The 27741-nt window shown below is 38.7% G+C and overlaps 2 protein-coding genes across 2 annotated transcripts; one reads left to right on the top strand and one right to left on the bottom strand.

The window, feature by feature from the left end:
* Nucleotides 1–5: 5 nt before the first annotated feature.
* sec16b (SEC16 homolog B, endoplasmic reticulum export factor) lies at nt 6–18599 on the top strand (the record flags this gene model as incomplete). Its single annotated transcript, XM_042484117.1, has 24 exons — nt 6–229; nt 1054–1142; nt 1248–1350; nt 3445–3659; nt 3747–3898; nt 5198–5259; nt 5729–5867; nt 6636–6869; nt 8082–8179; nt 11047–11128; nt 11233–11350; nt 11430–11541; nt 11646–11751; nt 12625–12762; nt 12847–12960; nt 13328–13412; nt 13528–13687; nt 14599–14747; nt 14857–14885; nt 15635–15742; nt 15821–15913; nt 16147–16261; nt 16611–16660; nt 17927–18599. Coding segments are annotated over 23 exons (2742 nt in total), but the record flags the coding sequence as incomplete, so codon positions are not given.
* A 5299-nt stretch (nt 18600–23898) lies between these two features.
* Nucleotides 23899–27268, bottom strand: znf648 (zinc finger protein 648). The gene is made up of 2 exons (XM_042484163.1): nt 27235–27268; nt 23899–26011 (listed from the first exon to the last, which is right to left on the bottom strand). Exon 2 carries the CDS (start codon nt 25949–25951, stop codon nt 24488–24490), a length of 1464 nt encoding a protein of 487 aa, XP_042340097.1. The 5' UTR covers nt 25952–26011; nt 27235–27268; the 3' UTR covers nt 23899–24487.
* Nucleotides 27269–27741: the final 473 nt, after the last annotated feature.

The following is a 27741-nucleotide window of genomic DNA, read 5'->3' as shown; positions in this document are numbered from 1 at the left end:
CCCACAGAACCAAAGACAGAGAGGACCTCTACAGGTATTCTCAGCAGGACAGGGACCAGAGCTACCCGCCACCCAACCCCAGAGAGAGGGACAGGCTCTGGGCTCAGGATGCCCGCTACAGGGATCACTTCACCGGTCCTCCTCCTGCCAGACCGGAGCAGTACCCTCACAGCACTCAGCAGTATCCTTACGGCTATGGACGTCCAGACCACCAAAGACCCCAGTCCAGGTGTGTACAGTAATAAGACCGTGTTGTAGGGACTGTAGAGACTGGTTTTGGAGAGGGGCATTCAGCTTTAGATGGCTATATGTTGTATTTATCTGACTGCTGATTTTTACAGGACACATGCCATCCAAACGTTTGGAAGGTGTGTTAACTTTAAAATATTGGCCATTTTTTTCTTTTTTAAGTTTTTGACAATTTTAAAAGATTTCTTTTTATGTTTAAAGAAAACATTTTTCTTTAAAAATTGTTGGCGATTTTTAAAGAAAAAAATGGCTTTTAAAAAAAATGCTTGGGGATGTTGGAAAAACATTTTGGCTTTTTTTTCTTTAAACAATTTTGGCAATAAAAAAATGGCATTTTTACATTTTTTTAAAAATGTTTTGGCTTTTTCCCCCCTTAAAATATTTTTGCACTTTTAAAAGAAAAAAAAAATGCTTTTTAATTGTTTTTTGGAGAAGTTTAAAAAAACAAACATCTGAGCTTTTTTCATTCAAAATTTTAGGGGCTTTTCTAAAAAAAAAATGCTTGGGGATGTTGAAAAAACATTTTGGTTTATCTAAATCATGCTATCATTTAAATAAACACATTTTGGGGAGGCGTGGAGGTGCAATAGCTCATGTTTGCCTTCCTCTTGCGGTTCAGTGCATGCTGGGATACTCACTACTTGTCACCATGTGAAGGGTTAAAGAACGAAGGGAGAAGCTGGACACTCTTAACGCCACTATAATATCTAGATTTTCTGATGATCAGTGTTTTTAGCACATTATGTCTTATAATGAAGAACATAAATTAATGCATTAATAAAAGAAGTGGTCCTTTATTTCCAGGCATGGCTACGACTATCCGCCCTACAGTCCCTGGGACTACAGAGACGGCTACGGTTACTATGACCACGACTACTACAGAGGACAACGGGGTACAGTGAGACAAAACTATACTGTGAGACAAAAAAGCTTTTACTGGCTCGACATGTTGGTAAAAATAAATGGCGTTGTATTTGTCTGTTACTCTGATCATTAAGATGCCGGCCAGTGGGGCCCCCAGGAGCCGGTTAGAGCGGGCCCTTACCACGACAGAGCATACAGGCAGGAACATTCAGGGAGCTCCTACACTGAGGAGTACAGGTGAGGCAAAAGATTACACCTGTATGAAGTCAACCGTGTAATTGATTTGTAACTGACGGTAGAAAATGATCAATAAGATTTTCATTTTTATTTTGGAAACACGGTTGAATCGTGATCACTGAATGCACCAAACTGCCCAAGAAGGCTTTAAAATCATTTAGCGCAATTTGTTCATTCCTGAAGTGTAATGATATGTTCATGACAAAAATAACATTTGGAAAAAATGAAGCTACAAACATCTTACAGGCAAAATAACATACAAAGAAATAGGGCTGAACAATTATTCATTTTTTTTAAACTGCAAGACGGTGCACTGCGATTTTCAAATGGCAGGAGGTGAAATATTGTTTCATTTGTGCCAAAATACCATTTTAATATATATAATCATTTAATATGTTTTTCAGTGAAAATGAGAATAATGGTGTAAACATGATCATCCCTGTTTGGTCCGGGCGGGGGCCCTTCTGTGCGGAGTTTGCATGGTCTCCCCGTGTCTGCGTGGGTTCTCTCCGGGTCTCCGGCTTCCTCCCACAGTCAAAGACATGCAGCTCAGGTTGATTGGTGACTCTAAATTGCCCTTAGGTGTGACTGTGTGCGTGTATGGTCGTCTGTCTCTATGTGTCGGCCCTGCGATGGTCTGTCCAGGGTGACCCCGCCTTCTGCCCGATGACAGCTGGGATTGGCTCCAGCCCCCCCGCGACCCTTCCGAGGACAAGCGGTTACAGAAAATGACTGACTGATGACTGATGATCATCCCTACTAATATTGCAAATTATAGTGTAGTTGCAGTATCAGTCAAACTAATCACAATTAGATGTATTTTCATAATTGTTCAGTTCTGCAAATAAATCACAAGATACAAAAAAAAGATAACAATGTAATAAAAAAAGATTAAAAATAGAATAAACAGGGTGACACTCTAAAACATAAGAAATATATTCAATATTTACTCAAACTTTAAATAAAATTATGTTTTTGGAATAGTTAAATAAGAAAGTTTTTTTTAATATTACTAGGATATTTTTAATATTTTTTACTAGTACTTTTGAAATGTGTGCGACGTGACCAAAGAAAACATTGAAAAGGGCTGCAGTTTAGCCTACAACTACCAGAATGCCTTGCGTCCCTCCCTATGGGTGATGTAACACCAGCTGGGCAGTTTGTCCACAAAAAAACAATATGGCGGTAACGGTCGACGTGAAGCTACAGGGAAACAGTAAGCAACATTTTAGGCGATAAAACAGCAGCGCAGTGACACAAATTTATCAGCACAGCTTAGTTTTACTGTTTAATCTAATTTTCTAGCCTCCGTTTGTACAAAACATCAAAGTATGACACCCGTGTCTTGTTCACAAATTCTTGAATAACAACCAAAAAAAGCATCAAAATGTATTTTGAAGGCGTGAAGTAGGTAACATAATCTTAGTTTCAACTGTTATTTAACCATGATTTTAATTCGTCTATTTTAGTTTGCTTTTAATTACATGTATTTTTTATTGTATCTGTCGTGTTTAACTCTGTTATTAATACTCTTAATTCCGTGTTTACTGCTTATATTCTTTGAATTTGATTTACTCTTGTTGGTTTGGGTTGCTATTGTTATTTTTGTGTTGTAATTGTTTTTTTTTTCACTGGCCATGATTAGGCATTATTGTTTATAGGATTTTGATTATGTTGCCTCTGCTTTGTCTGGTTTGTCAAATCACTTTGTAAACTCAGTTTTAAAGCTTCTTTATTTATTGAACTTATATCACCCAGTTGTACTGTTTTTTCTGCGTTTGTAAGTGAAAAGAGACAAGAAAGCCCAGTAATGCCTTAAAATCCATGAGTAAAATTCAAATCAATTCAAGAACCAACAGGAAGCCAGTGTTAGCTTGCTAGCATTTTGATTTATTTTTTACAGCTCTGTTTTTCAGCATATGAGCAGGTGGAGGGAGCTGTGAGCGACACCACAGTAAAGTCTTTTTTAAAAGCAAAGGTGTCGTGACCTGAGTGCTTTGGGACTGAATCATTTTATGCTGTAGTAGCAGTAGAAATGAGCAAACTGGATATATATTTCCATGAAAATGCAAGAATTACTCTCATTTTTTCCAGGTATGAGCAAAGCAGAAACCACTCCCAGCATTACCTCAACGACTACGAGGATAATCCCTCCAGAGACAATGAAGAGCTGTCCTCTTACTACCTGGGGACATTAGAAAGTTCCAAAAACTCGGGCTTGTCCTCCAGCAGCTATGAACTGAGTCAGTACATTAACGGAGCTGAACACAGCGAGTCCGTCCCACAGTCTCTTCTCGCATCTGACGCAGGTGAGTGTCGCAGGTAAAGCTCTTTTCTGTCACTTTGTTGACGTGTGTTGATTCTGACGTGGTTTTCCGTGCTTCATGTGTCCTCAGAGCATGCACCTGTGCATCAGGTGTCGGCTCCTCTGAAGTACTCCATCCCTCACGCTGTGGTCAGCTTTGGGCCAGCGGGTCAGCTGGTCCGGGTCAGTCCAGGCTTGGCCACACAGGAGAACATCAGTCAGGTGGAAATCCACAGTCTGGAAGTAAGTTCAACACCAGCTCGTAATGATATTCAGGGTGTCTGCAGGTCCTTAAAAAATTCAGTTGTATAAACATTGGTCTTTGAAAGTCATTTATTAGTCTTTAATTTTAATTTGTGGGGCTTTAACCCTTTGAAATTTGACCAAATTGGCTGGATTTGTCTCCAAAAATGGGAGGAATGCAGTGAGCAGCTGATGAAGATATGATCCACAAATGAGCAAAAAATCAACTAAAAATTACAGAAAAAACCCAGCAACGCAAAAATAAAAAAAACAAACAAAAAAACAAAGAAAGTAAAAAAAAACACACACACAAAAAGGAATTTACTTGAAGAAATTGCTTGAAGAATAATATTTCTGTAAAATAATTTTAAACATATAATTATTCATAAATCTAGTTTTTAATTTCCCAAATCTACTAATTTCCTGCAGTTTGCAGAGCATTTGTTGCCAAGTTGCATGTTGACTTTTCCCCTGTTTCCAAAGAAAAGTGCAAAGGTTTAAATACTTGTGTAGACATCTGAACAAAGCTCAAGAAAAGTGATGTCAATCCAGATTTCAAAGGGTTTATTTCCTACAATGTTTTCTTTTTCCATCCTCAAATTTCCTGATGTCAGAAGTCCACATCTCTGATGTCCCCATACTTAAACCGACCACTGAAACTAATACTTTCGACTTGCACTCATCTGGTGGTAAAATGTAGATTCACCTAACTCATCATTACTTACTTTGATGTACGTCTGCAATGCTTCGATCAGAGAAAGATGATTTGCCAAAGAAATCGGTCTTAAATTTGGTTTAAGATAATGAGCAACTTCACAAAAAATGAATCAAAATGAGCTAAGTTCAAAGTTACAAGAAAATTACCTGAAAATTGGCAAAAAAAGGTTTAAAAAAATCAAGAAAATGTAAATGTAATTGACTTTTAATATATAATTCTAATGAATGCAATATTTTCTAATATTTCTATAATTCTTATCAGCTTTTCCTACTTTCATATAATTTGTGAGACATCTCTTCCCAAGTTGCGTGTCATATTTTTAGCCATATTTTTTGAACAGAAATCAAACCACTTTGCTCTGGTTTCAAAAGCTTGTGAAAGGCGCCCAAAACACAAGAAACCGATGTTGATCCATGTGTCAAAGGGTTACAATTATCTTGAAAATGTCTTAAAAAGCATTTAATTTAAGTGTCTGAAACCTGGAAACCCTGAATATTACAAGATTTTATTCTTCTTAAACTCTAGCATTGTGGTCTTGAATAAAAGTGCAGGAGATGATTTTTGTCTTCGTGTCCTCGCAGGTAATTCTGGGTGAGACAAAGGAACAGCAGGAGATGAGAAACTTCCCAGGACCTTTAACCAGGTAGGCCGACTCAAAGACATTAAATACTGAAATTACTTCTCTTCTTCAGTGTCTTTTTTGACTTTTGCATCTTAATTTAAGTTGTTCCATTTTGGCACTGAAGGTTTCCCATTTTGCCCTTACCAAAGTGGACTCAGGACATTTTGTGTTTGAAATGAAATCAGTGATTCTCTGTTAAATTATTCTTAATTTTTTATTTTGCATATTGTAGTAAGGGGGCTGATGTTAATTAGATGGTATCATGTTTGGAGCTCAGACATTCGGGAAATTTTGTAAATTGTTAAAGAATGCAAATTTTCAAAAAGTGTCCCGATTTTACAATACTCACCCTGCGACTTTGTCATTTGTTTTGCAAATCTGAAACTGAAAATGCTCACCACTAAATAAAAACATAACACAGAGATTCAAAGGTTATGTCTAATATTCAATGTTTAAAAGCTGTATTTGCTTTTTTTCTGTGTTTTTGAAGGGAAGATTTGCACAAAGTAGATGCTATCGAGTTTGCCCACCAGAGGGCGGCCGCCTGCATGAGAGACGACGAGCTGCACGACCGAAGATCTGCTGCCCTCCTGTGGAATCTGCTGATCCTGCTCTGCAGGCAGAACGGTGTAAGTGGGTCATGTGTTGTTATGTGGAAATAGTGCTCATTTGTCAAGTTTTTAGAATCAGAATCAGCTTTATAGGCCAAGTATGCTTACACAAACAAGGAATTTCACTTCAGTTAGCTTTGCTCTCAATGTACAGAAAATAAACAATAAATATAAAAGGAAAATAAAAAATAAAATAAGAAAATCAAAAAATAAAAACAGAAAAATACAGTTTTAAATTTACTTATGTACAAGCCATAGTCAAGCTATTATTTTAGTTTTATATTTACTTTTTTTAGTATATACAAGTTTTCATTTTCCATTTTAACAACAAATACAAATAGACATCAGAAAAAAAACACAAACAGCACAGATTAATCACAAGAACAGCATCTTCTCTGCAATATTCATAACATTAATGAATCAAAGGTCCATCAGCACAGTAACAGTCCTTGTAGAGGTCATCAGGTGACCTATTGTCCAAATCAAGCCTGGAGACAAAGAGACGTCCCTGTGGGTCAAAATAAAAGAAACAAGAAGCCACTCCCTCCCTCCCTCCATATGTTACAGCTGTAATTCATTGAGAAAGAAATATTCATAATACAAGAAAGTCATGAGATGTACATGCAAAAAGCACAAGATCTCAGTATTGTATGTGGTTCCTATGACATGTTTAGTCCTTTTATAAAAGACAAAAACTGATTCCAGACAAGCAAATATGATTTTCTCCGATTATGCAGGTTTGCCATCATTAATTCAAAATCATCACTAAATTTTTCATTGTTTCAGCAAATAGTGGGCTCAGACATCGCAGAGCTGCTGATGCAGGGCTCACATTCAGATGGAAGCTGGGAGGCAGACGCTCCCACGCTCATTGACTTCAGTGAGGGAGCGACGGCTGAAGCGCCGCCGCGTGCAGAAGATGACGACCTGCTCACTGGAGACCCGAGCAGCTTCAGCCCTGAGAGCTCTGCCAAGGCCCTGCAGAGCTACACTCAGCTGCTGCTGGCTGGAAGAAAGAAGGTTTCTACCTTTATAACTCTCTCTAAGCACGATTATTATTTATTCAGTTAAAATACCTCAGTAAAAGTATCAGCACTGCAGTTTAAAAATATTCTATTCTAATAAAACTCCTGCATTAAAATCATACATAGGTAAAAGTATTGCTATTTAAAGTAGAGCTGCGCAGTACAGAGAAAATTAAATATCAACATACTTTTTACCAAATACCTCAATATTGATATTACAACAACACTGTGTGCAATATTTGGTGCATTGATCCCAATTACCGTAATTTCAGTTACTGTTCGTCGCTCTGCTGACCAGAGCTGGAATGGAACTAAGTACATTTACTCAAGTACTGTACATAAGTACATATTTGAAGTTACTTTTCCATTACATGAGTACTTTAATGTCATGCTGCTTTCTACTTTTACTCCTCTACACTTCAGAGGGAAATATTGTACTTTTTACTCCACTACTATTATTATATAACTGCTTTACAAATGAATATTTTCACACACAAAACAAAAATCTGAAAATATACAAGTTCAGCTGAAACAATTAGTCAGTTAATTAGAAAATTAACTGGTCACTATTTCTATAATCGTGTTAGTCATTGTTCATGCAAAAAACATTTTATAGTCCCAGCTTCTCATATATACTGTATGTAGAGGATTTACTCTAATTAATTAAATTATTTTGATTTTTAAAATTTATTTAAACCTTTGTGCATGTGTATTTTTAGTTTTAATATTTCAGTTCTTTTCCCTGAAATTACATTTACTTTGTTTAAGTGTATTTAACGTCAGAAGTTCTTCATCCCAAAACCTTTTTTTGGTTTCATGTCTCCAGTCTTTACACACGTCACAAAACCTGCCCTTTTCTGGTGTAGGGGGCGTTACCTGTGCGAACAGGTGACTTATGATTAGTGGGATTCAGCACTGAACACACCGGTTCGGAGCAGATTTGGGTGCTTAAGCACGTTTTGTATTCTTATTCTTATCAGACAATTAAGAGAAAATTTAAGAGTATGTTGCTGCGTGAGGCCCCTGCTCTTCAGGATATAAATACAGTATGTGCTCAGATAGTAATCTGCAAAAGATTAAATAGTTCATCAGGCACCTGTTAGGATACATCCTTTAACTGAGTGGTGCAAAGCTTTGCGTTACATATTTATGGATGTCAAACTGTGCTAAGTGTTTGTCTCCTCACACTTCCTCGTGTGGTTTCCAGGAGGCCTTGGAGTCGGCGATGGGCAGCGGCCTGTGGGGACACGCACTTTTTCTGGCCAGCAAAATGGACAACAGGACGTACACCACTGTGCTGAGCAGGTGAGAAGAGCAGAGTCATGAGACACACGACAGCTGCAAGAAATCCGTTCACAGCTGTACACAGGGGCGGTAATCTGCGAAGAAATGCTCCCTCTCACTAAATTTAGATACTTAATGAGCTGCTTCAAACTCGCAGCTACAAGATGTGGGCGCTATTTCTGTCACGTGTATTAGGAGGACATCCTCTGTGTCCTGTGTGTGTTTTAGCTGAGCCTCCAGGAACGCAGCTGGGCTGTGAAACATTTTGGCACAGTGTCCGCACGGGGTATTGTCATTTCCTTGTTGGTCACATGATGAACATTTGCCTAGAAAGCATTTTCCTCCACACACAATCATTGGTTATTCCAAAAAACAGGAAAAGAGGCACATCTTAGCAAAACTCTGAAGATCAGATCAAATACCTCCATCCTACCCTCGCCTCCCAACAAAAAGACAACAAGTAAATAAATAAAACAAAGAAAAAATGAATACAGTAACAAGCATGGTAAATGGGTAATAGGTACAGAGGGGGACATTTTCACAGAGTAAATACTGGCCTCATTTTTTTCTACTTCAGAAGAAATGACCCAAAAAAGAAGAAATCAGTGAAGATTTACAAAAAAAAAACTTACCTGAAAATTGGCAACAAAAAAGAAAGTTTTTTTTTTGTAATTAAAAAAAAAGAAGTAAAAAAAAAAAAAATCGGAAATGATGTGGGGAAAAAGTTCCAAAAATTATGATAATATTGCAACATATTTATATAAATAATAAATCTAGCAATTTTGGGGACATTTCTGGTCATGTTGCTCGTTGCCCTTTTCCTTGTTTTTGAAAGAAATCAAACTAAAGTGCTTAAGGTTTAAATACATGTGAAAGGCGACTGAATGCAGCACGTAAAAATGGTGTCGATACACGTTTCAAAGGGTTAAAGCAACTCTGAAGAAAAATCAACTTATTGCACCCCGACAGCATCTGCCTGCAGTCAGAACTGAGGAATGGTTATACTTATGACTTGTGGAGCACGTGACATGAAACGCAGGACATCAACTCTGTCTAAGAAATCCTGAGGCTTTTCACACCCGTGTCCAAAAATACTTCCCCTTATTTAGCTATGGAAGGTAATTACAGTACAAACAGCAGGCGATAAAATCTCAGAAACACTTAAACGTGGCTTTCTGTTCGTAAACATTTTCAGAATAAAATAAAAACATAATTAGTATTTCTAACATGAAGTTTTTTTTCAATAAGGACGAGGTGGGAAATTAATTTATAAAGCAATATTAAATCAGTTTTTTTTGTGAGCTGACAAAAAAGATTTTTATTAGAAATTCTAAAAAAACTTTAAAAGAAAATAAATAAATAAATAAATAAAATAAACAAAAAAAAAAAAAAAAAGTTCTTAAAGTGGTAATAAATATGTAAAATAATTTTAAATGTGTGCTTATGATGACTGTACTAGATTTCTTTTAAAAAAAAACCTACTACGTATACTAAATCCTAAATCCTGGAAGTTGCTCATTCTCTTTTCCCTATTTCTTTTTTTTCAATAAGGCCAAGGTTGGAATTGATTTCTAAACTGATAATAAATCATTATTTCTGTGAGCTCACAAAAGTTCATTAGAGTTTATCAGAGGTTGTCTGCTAAGTTATATATACATTGCACAGGGTGGGACAGTACATAACAGCCCATAAACACTTTCCCAGAGAGTGTAAATAATCCCTTGATATACACTAAGATCAAGCTTTTTAATGGCTGCACCAGCCACAGAGGAGTGAGGATTACATTACAGAGACGTGTTTGTATTATGTCACTAAACTACAGTTTCTGTGAAGTGTTTCTCATGTTACCCAGTCCATTTTTACAGAGTCCTTTGGCATCAGCAGTATGTCCCATATGTCATCAGAGGAATGTGTGTGGGCAGAGTGGACAGGCAGGCATTGACATCAGCACGATGCATCTGCACAGAGGAGCTGCGGAGATGATCTGTAAATGTGTTGGCCTTTGTTTAGTTCAGTCGCTCTGATTCTAGCACGCATTGAAGCTTCGGTTAACCCTTTGAAACCTTGATGGACGTTACGTGTTTGTTCTGCGTTCAGATGCCTTTTACATGCTGTTAAACCCTTTAAAATCTGCTAGGAACGCCTTTGAAAATGTGGGGAAAAAGGTAGTGAGCAAGCCTCGCAAGAAATGTCAGACGAATTACAAAAAAAAACAGTAAAGAGAACAAGATTTTTTTTTAAAGGGGGAAAATTGAAAAAAAAAAACAGTTAATAATTATAATTATATATCCCAAATTATATTAACTATATATACATATACTTATTCCTAATGTTATCATTATTGTTATTAATATTTTGGTTTTTTATTTTATTTTATTTTTTTTTTTTTTTTACCTTTTTTTAAATTTTCAGGTAACTTCTTGCAGATGGCCCAAAAAATCTGTAAATATATATATATATATATATATATATATACTTCTTTATTTTTTTTAATAATTATTTGTTAGATTTCATTTTTTACTTTATTTTTATTTTTATTTTTTGTATGTATATATATATATATATATATATATATATATATTTCTTTATTTTATAATTATTATTAATTTTTTTTTGTTTTTAATTTTTTAACCTTTTTTGCATACTGCCTTCTGCCCTGTTTTTGCAAGAAATCAAACCAATTTGCTCAGGTTTCAAAGGGTTAAAGGGATAGTTTGGGAATTTTGAAGCATGTGTCGTCAGTATGTAATATACAGCAGCTGGTGGTCGGTGCGCTTCCCATTTGCAGAGACATACTGGACGCAAATTGACCGGGGTACAGCCACGCTTCAGGAATCCCTGAACTGTCCCTTTAAGATGTGCAATGACACTAACATCTCTTTTTTCAGGTTTACAGGCCAGCTGACTGCCAGTGATCCCCTCCAGACTCTTTTCCACCTGCTGACTGGGAGAATCCCGGCTGTAGCCATGGTAAAACATCCACAACATAAACTCCTCACAGACACAATTATAGTATTGTAAACCATCCATCTTATTAGCCATTAGGAGTCTTGATAGATGTACTCTGTTCCCAGTGCTGCGGAAATGAAAAATGGGGAGACTGGAGGCCTCATCTGGCCGTCATGCTCTCCAATGAGACCGGAAATCCTGCCGTCCAACAGAAGGCCATCGTCACCATGGGAGACACGCTCGGTACGGACGCGCTCACTGACAGGCTGTAATGTTGTTTGTGCACAGATATACGAGCTTTGTGTTGCTCTTCCCCGTGCAGCCTCCAAAGGCCTCTTACATGCCGCCCACGTGTGCTACCTGACGGCCGGCGTTCCCTTTGGGGCGTTCACCCAGAAGGCAGAGAGACTGGTGCTGCTGGGCAGCAGCCACAGGTGAGCTGGATCTGAACCCTCATGTTTGTTTGAGCTCCTGTGCTCTCAGTGTTTGCTGAGATGATCTCGCTCTGAACGGTTTGCTGTCCTCTGCTCTCCTTCAGACAATCCTTTGAAGGCTTTGCCACGAACCTCGCCATCCAGTGCACCGAGCTGTACGAGTACTGCCAGAAACTTGGGGACAAAAGCCTTTTAATGCCGTCCTTTCAGGTAGCTCCCAATTACACCTGATCTCACTGCTTTTACACATTTTTATAAATACTTTTATTGTCATTTGCAGTCATATTTGCATAAATACAGTAAAACTTCAATCAGTATTTATGTCATTATTTGCTTAAATCTTTGAACTCAACAGGCTGATATTTGGGACAGACTTTTAATTCCTTTCACACAAAACTGTTCAAACTTAATTACTTATTTAACCCTTTGAAACCTTGGCAAATTGGCTTCATTAATTTGTTTATTTATTTTCATAAATGTGAGGAGAAGGTAATGAGCAACAAAGAAGAAATGACCCAGAGATTAGCAAGAAATCTGTAAAAAATACAAGACAATCACCAGAAAATTTGCAAAAACAAAACCTAGACAAAAAAGTGAGAAATGACCTGAAAAAATGTTAAAAATTGTGATAATTCTGTAAAATAATTTTAGATATATAATAATGAATATAGTTCACTGGACAGTTTTCCGTAGCTTTTTTTTAACAAATAGTCTTTCTTTTTTGCTGTTTTCTCGTTTATTATGCCGATAATACCGTCTTCTTTGGTGCTCATGGTCTCAGTAAAATTAGTTGAACTGTGGAGAATCTTACAAAGCTAAAATGTGTGTAGCATGTCCATATTTGTATGTGTGATCAAAGCAGCTAACGAACGTGAATTCCTGCAGGTCGCCAAAAACCAGGTTTTATACATCCAAAGATCTTTCAGAAAAATAACCTGCATGGTAACCAGACTGAGCCTCTAATCGAGACAGGCCTTTATTTGTGTCTCCACAGCGTGATAGTAAAAGGGACGAGGCTTTTATTTGAAGTTTCACGGCCCGATGTAAAGCATGTGATGATGAACATTGCTGTGTCGTGTTCAGGTGTATAAGTTCCTGTATGCCAGTCGACTGCTGGACTGCGGGCTTTCGTCACCGGCGTTTCATTACTGCGAGGTGGTGGGACAGGCCGTCCTCAGACAGAGGGAGCCTCTCTTTGTGCTGACTGGAGAAGTTATTAAGGTATTGTCACATCCTCCAATCCTGCAGACACACTGTAGTGATTCCACGCAGATGTACCTCATGTGTGCGTCGTTTCTCCTGCAGCTGTCAGACAGGCTGAGACACTCTGAGGGTCAGTTCAGTGAATCGGGGGTCAGCGGAGCCGGGCAGGAACCCGACTGGCTCCAACAGCTGCGTGCCAGGCACCGCCGTTTACAGGTGAGCGATCCCGCACAGCTTCTCCATGTCTTTCATTTCAGAAAAAAAAGTTATTGTCTTCAGAAAAACGTGAACTTTGTTTTTACAGATCTAGGGCTGCAACAGTGAATCGATAAAATAGATTATAATCCAAAATTACATGTGTTGGAAAAAAAATTCTTTGATTTTTGATAAAATTTCTGCAAAAAAATGACATCCTCAGCCGCACTTTTTGTTAATGAGCATGTTAGCAGCTAAACTAAGATGCTGAACAATGTAATTATATACATTATATTATATACATTATACCCGCTTAACATCAGCATGTAAGAATTTTTATTTAAAGTAAATCTACAGAAGAGATATCTACATTTCTTATTTTGCTCAGATGGGGAGTTATGACTACACTGAAACGTACCTGCCACCTCCTGAGGGAGGAGCTCTGGCCCACGAGGATGGCAAAGTGATTTTAGGTAATTTTTAATCCTCTTTTCAAATGATTCACCATGACGCCTGTTGTGTCTCCCTTCACTGCGTTCTACATCTGCAATACTTAAAAATGTTTCTTTCATCTTTATTTGTCTGCAGAATCAGACCTGGACGACTTCAACCGTGACATCCAGAGTCCAGAGCCTGAACTCCTTTATTACAGAGGCCCCGCGGATCCAGAGGGCCTGCAGCATCACGTCGAAGGAATCACTGAGGGAATGAACGCGTTGTCGTGGGACGTCAGCGGAGCTCAGAACTGGTACAAAATGTGCAGCATCATATCTCATTTAAGTCTGTCGATCACATATTTTTACATAACTTTATTGTCCTTTAGATTTGCATTGGATGGAAATTTGTTTTTGGCTTATAAGACAAAACACACCAAACGCAACAATTTAGCATCTTTAAATCTCAAACTGAGCGAGTGGCATTAATACAAGTGACACGTGCATAGGTGCTATTTATGGGGGGCGTTGGGTTTTATGCCTCCCCAAAGGAAACCCTTTAAAACCTGAGCAAACTGGCTTTGTTTCATTCAAAAACAGAAAAAGGTAATGCTCAACTTGACAGGAATTGACTCCAAAATTTGCAAGAAAATACTAAATAAAAAAGTTACAAGTAACTTACCTATTAAAAAAAAAACAAGATAATGACAAAATAAAATAAAATATATGTTTTTTCTGTCACATAATTTTAATTTTAATTATTTTGACATTTTCCTATTTTTATTATTATTTTCATAATAATCTCTCTACCTCCCTCTTTTTTTTTTCTTTTTCTTTTTTTTTTTATACAAATTTCTTGCATTTTACAGGACATTTCTTGCCAAAGTGCTGGTTTGCTTTTCTTCCATCTTTTTGAAAGAAATCAGCTTGTGAAAGGCATCTGAATGCAGCATAAGAAGGGTAATTTTCCACATGATATGCGCGCCTTTATATAGGCCTTTTTTTTAAGGTATAATACACCATTAGACTGAAACTAATGCAGGAATAGCCTGATGATGTCGTCACAATGCCAACATTTTTTTTGCCCTCCCAAAGTTGAACCCAAGTCAGCGCCAAGTGACGCGAGGATTGATCTTCCTCTGGCAGATAAAAACTCTAACCGCATGTGTGATATCCAGTCCTAATAGACCATTATGTCACCGTCCTCTCACTGTCTCTTGTCTAGGCCTCACGCCAATCCTCCGATGCCAATTACACCGCTTTATGCTCCCCCAGCGCCCGCAGTGGCTGCAAGCCAAGACTTCAGTTATCATAACACAGATAGCACTGAAGTCAGAGCCCCGCCACATTGTCCTCTGCCATCAGCCGCTGAGGGTGAGAGTCTAATGTCAGTCAGCAGTCATGCCTCTCTGTGTTCAGATATGTACTACGGACCGCGGGGAGTCGGCTCATGTCTGACATTTTGATTTTATTGCTTCTGCAGGGGCTGGGTCGTCCTGCGGAGCCAGCACAGTGAGTAATGATATGCTGTACTCATCAAAGATGACAATCTCCTGGTTTGATGTCACTTTCTGCCACATTCAACTTAAAACAACTTTCAAATTTCATTTCTACTTGGATCTTCATCAAGATGAAACCACACCTGAAAACCACATACAGAAAAATGACCTGGATAGAGATAGAGAGAGAGAAAAATATAACACAATTGTAAAAATAAATAAATAAATAAATAAACCTCCAGGAACGCAGCTATATATTTTAGTCTAATCTCAGGACAAGTCCCATGGAGAGTCAGGGGGTAGACTTACGTGTGTGTGTGTGTGTGTGTGTGTGTGTGTGTGTGTGTGTACATATATATTTTTCCAGAGAAGTATATATTTTAATCTAATCTCAGGAATAGTCCCATTGAGATTCAGGGAGTAGACTAAAAACACAGAAAAAACATATGATACAGACATATATTTTTATGCTTTTTAAGCACTTTTTATGGCAATTTCCTTTTTGTTTTTGTTTACTTTTATTTTTTGCTAATTTTCAAGAAATGTTCTTGTAATTTTCAATAATTTCTTGTTAATTTTTTAGGGGCTATTCTCGTAAAGTCTTACGTTCTTGAAAGAAATAAGTTAAATTTGCCACCTTTATGCTACTACAATTCAGTTCTTTGCTAAAAATGTCAGTGTTTTACTTAGAGTATTAAACATTGGTCAGTGTTTCCAAAAAGTTACCTGCATGTGTGTCGTTTTCTGTGTTTGCCTTTAAAGATGGAGGCTCACATGATGGGAGTCAACTTCAGTCAGCAGGAGCAAAACCAGCAGAGCATCCCGCGAGGTTTAGAGGCCTCCGAGGAGGCCTCCGAGCCTCCTCAACAGGTGCGTGTCGCTGTCATACTGACGTCTGCTGACCCACATTAGAGCCGTTTGACGTCATTTTCTTTGTATTTTATGCAGAGCGCCAAGGTCGGATGGTTCAGCGGTTGGTTTAAATCAAAACCAAAAGACGTCCAAAAGGAGAGTTCAGAGCAGGGAGGCCCGGCTCACATGGTACGAGTCGACTGAATACACATTATACCAGTTAAACTGAACTTACTGCCCACCAACCATTTTCTGATTCACAATAAAAATAAATGCATTTAAAGATTCACATTTGGAATTTATTTTACTTTACATTTTAAGGCTTTAAAAAAAACTCAACAGAAAACAACTCTTTTACAATTTTAAACTCATCACTGAGTCCAATTTGGTGATGCAAGACATAATATCGTATGTTTTCTCAGGAGTCACCACCGACTGCTGGCTTCTGTCCTCCCCCCCCTCCTGCTGCTGTCTCTCCTGCCATGTTTCCATCGCAGCCGTCCTCTGCTGGGATCAACCCCTTCTCAAGAAAAGCAGGTGAATTATGAAATGATTTTACCGTCGTTTTTACCGGTCAGTGTTGATAAATCACCAGTTAGTCTTTCAACTATCCAGGTCATAAAAATGTTCCACATTCTTCACTTGAATGTGGGATTTCCGAGGTCACCGACCTCTCTGTGCTCCTTCTGTGTCGTGCCATTAACACAGTTGTTGACCAGCGTGTCCAGTTTCATATTTTGGCTAAAATACAATCATGATATGCGGCTTGCATGTTTTTTAGTAATCTAAAACATTGCAGTGGCTTGGCTGCCGCTGATGACATTTTATCTACATTAAGGTATGCACATGTGATAGTTTTCTATAAATATACCTGTCTTCCTCATAGGCCAGCAGCTGGGGTAGAAACAGTGTCGAGACCACTAGCCTGTACCACAGGTAACGTCAGTTACTTAAAGGTACAGTTCATCCCAAAATCAAAAATAAATATTTTTTCCTCTTACCTGTAGTAATATTTATCAGTCTAGATAGTTTTGGTGTGAGTTGCAGAGTGTTGAAGATTTCAGCCGTAGAGATCTCTGCCTTCTCTCCACTCTAATGGAACTCATGACCCCAAAAAATGTACATTTGAAAAAGTACATCCACCAAGTGTATCACTGTGCAGAAGGATTAGAGCTCTGATCTAAAAAATCAGACACGACCCTTCATGAACCTGCACAGTTTCTGTCCGAGCCCGACCCACGGCAGCAGTTTGGGTCTGAGCCCAATTAAAAAACAGAATTTGTACTGTAATATTCTACATGTATTACCAGCTAAGGGCTGGCATATTTCCTCTCACTACTTCTCCTCCTACTCCTCCTTCGGTTAGCCTGTCACCTCGTGCATGACCGGTTCGGCAGAACAGGCTGCTGCCTTCGTCTAAATGCAGCCTTAGACAGCATGCTGGCATTGTGGAAGCAAAAGAGCCGTGACAGGTGTGCCATTAGGGTTATATATAAGACGCAACAGCAGCGTTTTACAAACATTTATAATGGCACAACATGGCAATGACAATAATTTACCTTCTCTGTTATACGGCAGCTGTTATCCTCTGAGCGGAGAGTAAAGCGCTCCCAGACCTTATCGTTTTCCCAATATGTGGACATTTTTGTCTGCTGTTCTTTGTCTTTGAGTTAGTCGTTAAATGCTATTAGCTTTAATAATATCTCACAGTGGATCGCGCACATAACACATAAACATATAAACAAAGTGCCAAATGTGTCTCGTCCATGTTCCTGTCTTGCTGGCTGTCCATTTTCCACAGAAACCGTTTTGGTGCCAACTAGTTCCATAACATTGGAGAGAGGGCAGTTTAGTTTGGTTGCAAACAATTTAAAAAATGCATAAAGTCAAGATTTATTAAAAAAAAAAAAAAAACTCAATTTGAAAACAGCAGATGAAAGCAAAAATCAAGAAAAAACAAACAAAAACCCTAAATTAACATTTTACAGAAAAATACAAAAAAGATGAAAAAAAACAAAGAAAGAAAGGCAGACATTTCTTCAGTCAGTATCTCACACCAAAACTATCTAGATTAATAAACTGCAGCTCAGGTAAGAGGTAAAATATTTTGATTTTGGGGTGGATTGCCGCCTTAAAGATAAATATATAAGGGTCATATTAACTATCCATATTAATTACCTCAAAATTCTTTTGTGTTCGTAGGATCGCTCACATCACTAGGGGATATCACACCACCTACCACTAACTGCGCCTTCATATGTAACGAGAGCTTCACCTGAACTTGGATGAACACCAGTAATATCCATACCGCTCCACGCCGCCCACAAGTCTTTTTAAAGTATGTCGTTTCAAACCCCCACAGCACGGCCTGCTCGCCTCCAGGCTGCATATTAGATACAGAAATACTCCGCATGGAGCGGCATAGTAACTCATATTGCAGTGAAACAGCTGATATGTGCTTTCTTAAAGCTGACAGCAGGGAAATTAGCAGTGGGTGCCGGACGGGACGTATTTGGGGGAGCGGATGCCTTAATTGACCCCGATAGCCATTTATGTATGAAGGGCCGTTGATGCCAGCAACATGCTGCGACTGAGAGCAGCTGCCTTTAACCCTCAGGGCCCGCTTTAATATCACACACACTCGTATCACTCTGCACACAAAATATGCTTTTCAAAATCAAGCTTTAAAAGATATTATACATTCATATTATTTTCTACTTTCATTAAGTTAATTTTCTAACGTCAGTCCCTATTGTAAATATTCATTAATTTCCAGAATTTTAAACCTTTACATGCCAATTTTGTCACAATATCACTGTATCACAGCCTGGGATCACTGATTTGCAGCAGCGTTGATTGTGACAGTGCACCTAATGGAAATGTATTATGTATTTTCTCCAAATGCCAAATATGGTAAAAAAAAATGTCATCAAGTGGAAAATAGCAAAAATAACAAAATTCCAAGGCAAAAGCCCAGAATGACACCCAGAAATGATACCATGCATGTTTTTATGCTTGGATGGCTGTGGGATCAAAAATTGTACTTTGAATGGGTTTCAATAGCAGATTTTTTTGCACTTAATAGTCTGAACGTAACAGTTAAGTTTCCACAGTGTATTTTAGACTTAATGCAGGAGCTGAGCTGGAAATTCCAAGATTAAACAAAAATACACAATTGTGCCAAAATTTATGCCATATGCATAAACACGGACAAAATTTTAAAAAAAGAAGAATGCAAAGCACTTAATGCCCAAACAGTGCCTTTAGGGTGAATGAGTGTCTGTGCTGTATCCTGCAAGAGAATTAAATTTAAGTTATATTTAGAAGCATAAATCCATACGTCTATAATCTTTTTATCATCACATGTCGATGCACTTCAACACAAATGTCAAATTAAACATAAATCAGATCCAAATGTAAATATAATCCGTTGCCGTGCTCATTTATGAGCCTCACAGGTGCCTTTTTTAAAGTGTGGCACATTATCTGATCGTACTTCTGTAAAGTGGAATAGTTTTAATTATATATAAGACCTACACAGTAAAAAAAAGGTGTTGCTATCCTGCTGAGATGGGTAATACCACATGGTGTTTGGGGGAGGGGGGGGCAGAAGCACCCAACATGCCCTATACCCCCCCACACACCCAGCCTGCAAACACTTACAGGACAAAACTGTTTATGTGTTGATATTTACAATGCATCTGAGTAAGGGCGATCTTAATAGCCCTGTTATATAAATGTTTCTGCGACCACAGTGTTCTTAAAATGTATATAAAACATACAGTAATATAAGCTTTTGGAGTACATTTTAGAACAATATTTATATAACTGTCTCTTCTTGTAAACATGTTTTAATGTTTTTACTCCTGTCATATGGCTCTGTGCATGACCATGGTTTTTTGTTTTTTTGTACCTCTGCCAGCACAAGAAATGTATCAATTACTATTTTATCCGTGTAGTTTTGCGTGAAACATATTGAATAAAAACAACTTGCCAGGAAATATCTGGGATTCCAAACAGGGCCTCTCACTTAATTTAGAGCAAGTGACAACACGGCAGGTGCCATCTCCTTTTACGATTAGTCTGCAGTAGCCAAGTTCGAGTGGGACACACTGCCAATAATGTGTCAGGGCATAAACGCGTTCAGATCGGATGGGCTCATGAAAGACCGTATCAAATGGCATCTAAAAAATCTACACGGAGAGTAAAATCATCGCTTGAGAGACGGAGGCGGATATGGCATTTCTTGTCAAGTCATTGACCGACTTTTCATCACACTTTGTTGCATAAATGTGATGTGTCCTTGTTGATTTCGATGATTCCTCTGAGAGCAAACATTATTTTAGGGACAATATATTCACCCTTTGAAACCTGGATTACCATCCATTCGGTACTTGTAAGTGAATGCAAAGATGTATTTCTGTTTTGGAACAAGCTCGGTCAGCTTGGCGTTGCACCTCACTGTGCAATTTTCTGAGCATCCTTTTGGATGGATGCTGCTTACAGTGCAGCTGCTAATGTTTCCTTTTCAAATAGTCCTGACCTCGCCTGGCAGTGTTACTGACTGAAATACAAGCAAATACACCAACACACTGAGAGTGTGTCATAGGAGATGATTTCGGGGGTTACTTTTCTTTTTTTCTTTAAGTTATTTTTCTGGACTTGATGGATTACTTTTGTATGAGTCTATAGTTTAGTTTAGTGTATTTGTTTCACATAATATAAAGCAACAATGAGGATAAAATATACAAAAAGTACATGTGAGGGTGTGGTAGAAACCTATACTTATACTGGCTATACTGGCCAAGTGCAATATTCAGAGTGCACAGCTATTTTTTTTTCTTTTTTTGATAAAGTTAAAATTTGTCACAACAACATATTATAATGAAGCATTGTGGTTCGACAAATCATAATTAAGAGAACATACTTGTTTGGTACAAACACCAGAAAAAGTCACACCATCATCATTTTCTTTATTTTTCAGTAAAAAGAAATGCAAAAATTACTATTCCCACTCATATGGCATCACAATATTTATCAGAATAATCATATATTCTTTGCATATTGTGCAGCAGTATTCTACACGCTCAAGTTTGAAAAACCCTCAGTCAAACCTGCAGCATGTGCTCGGCAATATGATTTTAAAGCCACGGATTTACACCTCACATTACAAGCGTACTAAAACTCAGATATAAAACATAAGCTGTACTTCCAAACACAACAACAAGGAATAGAACGTAGCAGCACAAGATAATTCACATAGCAGCGTCCACTGGCAAAACGCTCCGAGTGACTGATTGATGAGCTTCCCCGAACCATTAAAACTCTTCTGGTCTGGTAATGTGGTCCAGTCATGTGTGGCTTTTGGCCAAGTTAGAGCACTTTTTTTTCAATTGCAGCTTCTGCTGCTTGTGTGTCAGAAAAAGTGCAGCAATCTTAACTGTGCCCGACTCACCAGAGAGTAAAACACCTGAAAATAAATATGGATGTTGCTGTGAGTGACAGACACTGATGGGTTGAGAACATCAAGTTGCCCCTCCAGCTGTCAGGACAATAAAAAGCTGTCGTCTGCTCTATGTTTATCACTAAAGCTAAAGTAGGTTAAATAAATCTGTGTATCTACAAAATCAGCGTGAGAAAGTCATGGGCCGTCTGAAATGCAATGCTCAGTGCCATCCCTGCTCAATTTGAGTTGGCATGTAACACCTTGGCCACCAGATTGAGTGACCCAGGTGTGCTGCTGCTACAGCACAGGGCGCTCTTTCAATTACGAAAAAGCCGCCTGCATTTCCTACATGCAAAGCTGCATTGTCTGGCACGTTATTAAGTCATTATTATTAACTATAATTTTTATATTGTCCCTTTAATAAAATACTGATGGTCTTGTTACCACTTTTCCATGCAACCATTAAGCTGTCAGCTCCAGTGTCAGTGCTGGTGGCAATTTTTATCCCACAACGTTCTCTTAGGAACTCAGCACCGCTGGGGAAGGAGGGGGGTGAGTGACACGTGTAACGATTATCGCAAGCCCCTTTTTACGCAGAGATCGCCCTATCGGGCCGCTTCAAAGCCCATTCTTCATGCTGCCTTTACATTTCTACACAGAACCAAACAACATCATAATGCTCAAGTCTGTGATTTAAGGCAGCATGCTGGTATTGAGGAGTCATAATAAGGCATTACATGTAACACAACAGCATTGGTCTCAGTAAAAATTAGGGATGCATGATATTGGTTTTTTTGCCATTATACAAAGTATGCGACTCATTTGGGCGACATGTGATACCGGTATCATTACATCCACTTTTTTCGAGTGGATGTATATTTATGTTCTATATATTTATGTTCAAAAACATGGGGATAAGACAAGCAATGTAACAAGACATGGCCCAAATTACCAAATTTTAAAAAATGGCAAAAAAATTATCAGAAAATTATCAGAAAATTAGCAAAAATAAATCAACAAAAAATAAAAGTATAAAACAAAAAAACCTAGAAAAAATGTTGAGATTTTTTTTATTTTTTTTAAAAAAGATAATTTTATTGTTTTATTTATTATTTAATTTGGTTTTTGGGACATTTTTCCAATTTTTTTGGTAATTTTCTAATAAGCTTCCATTTATAAAAACAAACAAAAAAAAACAATTTTTTTTAGTTAATTTTCTTGCCACATTTTCCTACCAAGTTGGTCATTGCCTTCTTCCCCTAAGTTTTCGAAAGAACCAAACCACTTTGCTTCAGTTTCAAAGTCTCAGTTGCTTGAGAAATGCATCTGAACGCAGCACAAGAAATCTGATGTCTGTCCAGGTTTCAAAGAGTAACACATTATACATACTTTTAGCAAATTGAGACATGAAATATGCTGCTTTTCAGTGTATCTAATACTCATTGATTGTGCAAAATAGGAAAAATACTTAAACTTAGGGTTGATGTTTTATACATGCTCAATTTGTCAACATTAAAAAAATATTATTTTGTAATATCAGCAGAAAGCAGCATGTTTGCTGAAAACTATATTTCATTTTAAAGCCATTACCTGCTGTTACTGATGACATGCCGATAATGTTGTACATCCTGTTGTGTTTTTTATGAACAACAGTAGAAAAGAAGTGTATCAGTCAGAATGTTTTTTATTACATTATTGTTTTTTGATTTAAAAGTTTTAAAAATACAATTTGGATAACTTCCAGATCTAATGGTAGAGTAAAACATGCTAAAATATCTTTAAAAGAAAGTCAGCCTGCACAGAGCAGAGAGAGCAGTGATCTTCAGTATGAAGGAGACAGAGCTGCAGCAGGAGGCAGAGAGCCTCAGCGGAGAGTGCTGAGCGGACATTTTTCGAGCCCTTGGAAGAGGTAGCCTGGATGGTAATGTAGCCAACAACCTGATGCTTTCAGCAACTCTGTGTGCCAGATGGATACTGATATAGTTAGAGATGTCGTTGTAAGCTCATGATTGCTTGAAACATTTGGCTGGAGCAGAAACTTTTAGAGTATACACAGTAAGATGAGATTTCTTTCCTCTCAAACAGTCATTTCCCAGGAGTTTGACTCGGCTTTTTGTGTTAAATGAACATTAAAGTCTGTTGTGTCTGATTTAGAATCAGAACATTTTTTGAGATTTCAGTTTTGATGAGAGAGTTTTTGACAAACAGTTGACTTGAGCTCCAGACCATTTTCTGACCACGACGATCCGTAATAACAGCGGCATGACATGACACTGACAATCATTATCATCTCTGTTATTTGGCGGCTGATCTCGTCCTCTGCTCGGAGAATGAGGAGCTCCTCCACCTCAATATTTTCACTATTTGTGGACGTTTTTGACTGCTGTTCTTTGAGTTAGTTGCTAACAGCAGCTTTTTAAATCCCGCGCAGTGGGTCGCAGACCGTCGCGCATAACATGTCGCACACGTAACATGTTGCACGCAAAACATATTGCAAGCAAAACGTTGCACGCATGACAAGTTTCACGCATAACATGACGCACGCATAACACGTTGCAGCATAACATGTTGCATGCATTAACATGTCGCACCCATAACACATCGCACACATGTCATGCATAACATGTCGCACATATAACATTTACTTATCATGTTACACGCACGTACAACACATTGCTCGCATAACATTGTGCACGTTGATGATGTCACACATAACATGTCACACGTATCCTGTCGCACGTACATAACATTTTGCACGTTGATGTGATGTCACACGCATAACACGTCATGTATAATATGTCCAAGCATAAAATGACGCATGCATAACATGCACCACGTATGTCACACATCCCACACATGTCGCACGCATTTCATGTCGCATGCATGTCACACTCATGTCACATGCCCACTATGTTGCACGCATAACATGTCCCAAGTATAACATATCATCAAAACTTCACGCCCATGATTCCATCCTGCCGACACTCCCGTTAATACAAACATCGTAGCGGTGCTGTTACTACCTCCAGTACCGGCTAATAGGCGAAATATCTCAGTCGCCCATTCCGCGATTGTACCTTTTATACAGACCTTTGAGGCGGCATAACGTTGTGAAATCCTCACCTTGAACAGGCAGCGTTACCTTTACATAAACAAGCCGGTGCCCTGTGACTTTGAATGGATCTGATGTGTCTGGAACTGATTATTTGAACAAATGAAACCACGCTATTTATGTTACCAGTTTCATCTGGAGTGTAGTACCAGTATACAGTACTCACGTACTGCTGGATGTGTACAGTAGCTGTCCTGTGACAGATTCATACATTCTTGTCTCTGTGGTTCAACATGTGCTGTGCAAGCTTTTTGGCACACTGGAAGGATTTGTGACAGTCCACACAGACAAAGATCCTCCCGGCACAGTTTTGCTCCTGGTGAAGCTTCAGTGTGGCCAGGTGGCTGAAGTTTTTGCTGCAGCCGGAGCAGTTGTGCGGTTTCTCTTTATTGTGGATGTACTGGTGGCGAACGAGGCGAGAGGCCATGGCAAATGCCACGCCGCACTCGTTACACTTGTGTGGCCGCGCTCCGCTGTGAATGGCCTCGTGCTCAGTCAAGTTGGACGACTTGGTGAAACACTTGGAGCACACGGAGCAGACGTACGGACGCACACCTGCATGGATCTTCTGGTGCTCCGCCATGCGACTGGCCAGGGCGAAGGCCTTCCCGCAGTCTGGGCAGGAGAACGGCCTCTCTCCCAGGTGCTTGCGCTCGTGACGCTTCAGCGAGAGGGGTTTATTGAAGGTCTTGCCACAGTGCGTGCATGGGAAGGGCTTGTCGTTGGTGTGCATATTCCGCTCGTGCTTTCGCAGGTCGGAGGAGCGAATGAAATCCTTGCCACAAGTGTCACAGACGTAGGGCTTCTCACCAGTGTGTGTGCGGATATGCTTACGGTAATCCGAGGACCAGATATAGGTCTTGACGCAGAAGGGGCAGTGATACGGTCTCTCCCCTGTGTGCAGACGCTTGTGCTGCTGCAGCGTGCCCTGATGGGAGTACGCCTTGCCACATATGTCACACACGTGTGGCTTGAGGCCGGTGTGCGTCTGTAGGTGACTCTGTAGGTTGCAGAGCTTCTTGAAAGCCCAGCTGCAGTGCGGACACTTGAAGGGACGGTGCTCCGTGTCAACTCCACTGCGTTTCTTCATTGCTACCAAAAGTCGAGGGATTTTGTCATCCTCAGACTTTTTAAGTAATTTCTTAGCATGAGGAGTATTTACACTCTTCCTTTTGGTCTTATTTCCACCTCCACCCGGAGAATACTCCTCCACATTTAGCTCTCTGAGCTTGGACGCCCTCTGTTTGGTTGAGACGTTACGTTGTAGCTTATGGCGGTTACTTTTCTTCTTTTGATCCAAAAGCACCTCATTACATACATTTATTTTATTATTATTGTCTGCATGTTTAGTGCAGTCTAACAATCCTGGACTGCTTTGGTTTTGCTCGTCTGTTTCTTCTCCCGGTGAAAGCTCCGCAAACTTCTCCACCAGAGACCAGTTTGGTGTTTGAGGGTTTAGATAAAGGATTTCAACGTCGCCGCTCTCCGAAAGTGAGTTCATACCACAAATGCCACCAAATGAAGAGTTAGTCTTCAAATGGTGAGTGTTAATTAGGATCTGCTCCTCGGGGACAGGCGGAGTGACGCATTCTCCTCCTTGGTGTTTCCTGTTACTCAGCTTTTCACCAAATGCTTCGTCAGACATTCGTGGGGAGATTTCGTCAGTCATGGTCACCAGAAAGTGAAATAATCTGCATGAGTTTTAGGCTGATCAGGGTTTATTCCAGACCTGGAAAATACAAACAAAAAGAGCATCTTTATCACAACTGTTATTTCTTTTTTAATATAAATTATCATACAAAAAATTTTCACATGTACACCAAGTTCCAAAAAGGTGATGTTTTTTGTAAAGATTATTTTTATGCACAACTTAAATTCAAGTTGTCTTTTCAGCTCATATGAATAATTAAAATTTAGACATAAATAATAAAGCTTTTGTTAGACTTTGAGAACAATGAAATCAAATACTTTGTGATGAACGATCTAAAAACTCTATCAAAACAGATGTCAACAAGACTGATTATGAAAATGATTATAAAAATGATCAAAAGAATTCCTGGAAAAGTTACTGAGTAAGAAGAAGGTTTTTATAGGCCTGGAAATGATTTATAAGTGACAGAAGGTTTTGGAAACAATTTTTCAGGTATACGTGCATAAAAATCCCACAACATGTCTCACATCATGTGAAAAACGTCATATAGAGATAATTAAATCCTCGAGTTTCTATTATGCAAAAAAGGGGCATGGCCTCAAAGATGTGCAAAGTGCCCGTTTTTGCTGGTCTGGTATTTTGGCAGATATAGCTGATTGGTGGCAGGAATGTCTAATTTTCAAGTAAAGACAGCAAGAAATACCAGTTTGCTTATCCACAAATGCCTCAGAAGTTCGTCCTTTAGGCGTATCCCTTTTAATGGGGTAAGACATTATGGAAAAGTTTTGAAAATTCATTGTAAAATATGTGGGAACCTTGATCGTTTGTGGTTGAAAAAATGAAATAAATCACAATATATCACAGTATATCACAATATACATTATTGCATACTCAGCTCATTTTATCGTGATAATATCGTAGCCTGAGAAGCCTGGTGATTTCCACCCCTAAAAGACAATAACGTGTCTCCACAACAATATAAGCACATAGACAACAGTTAACTTGTTGCACACAACATGAAAAAAATAAAATAAAAATCATTGTTTGGTACTTTTGGGACTCCATACATTGATTTAATTCTCCACACTGTCACCATACTAGCCCCTAACAGCTGCATTCAGCAAGACCTTATCCTCCACACAACCTTGCACCCTGCATGCATATGGCACATGAATTCCCAAACTCCAACATATGTTCCTCCTCCACAGCTTTCCCTTATGTCTCTGAAAAAACACAGCCAAGCACATGAATCGCATGAATGTTAACTGTACAAATTTAAAACATTTTACTGAGCTACTTACCCTGCAGTCTCCTTCCGAGCAGGTCAGGTCCAGGAGATGCCTCCGAGATATACTAGCCCCCCGGGTCTGGTATAACTCCGTGGCAGCAGGCATCTCTGGGTCAGCATCTATCCTGCTAGTCAGCAACAGCAATGATATCTTAACAGCCTGGCTCATCTTACCTTTCACTGACTTAGCTTACTGCCTGTTTGCATATAGCACTGCTGAGGAAGTTTCACAGGCAGTATACAGGGACTAGGAATAAAATCTCATAAAAATCTGATAAAGCTGAAGTCTTTTGTAGGCTTGATTTATTGTACTCACACCTTTATCCTAACGTTAAAGTTATTTACAGTTTAGTGAGTTTATTGTATTTCTGAAAACTTCAGCTTTTTCTTTTTTTTGTACATTTTGTTTATTTGGTTTCACTACTTAGCAACAATCATCTTAATTTAAGTGTGTTTACAGAGTGAACCATTTTTCCTTTTTTTTTTTTTTTACACTTTTAAAGCAACAACAACAAAATAT

The sequence above is a fragment of the Plectropomus leopardus genome, chromosome 3 (assembly GCF_008729295.1).
Source record: "Plectropomus leopardus isolate mb chromosome 3, YSFRI_Pleo_2.0, whole genome shotgun sequence".
Classification (NCBI taxonomy): Eukaryota; Metazoa; Chordata; class Actinopteri; order Perciformes; family Serranidae; genus Plectropomus; species Plectropomus leopardus.
This window is presented reverse-complemented; position numbering and strand designations above follow the sequence as displayed.

Bases quoted from the DNA above. Each gene is read 5' to 3' on its own strand.
- znf648 (XM_042484163.1), bottom strand. From the start codon at position 25,951: ATGACTGACGAAATCTCCCCACGAATGTCTGACGAAGCATTTGGTGAA.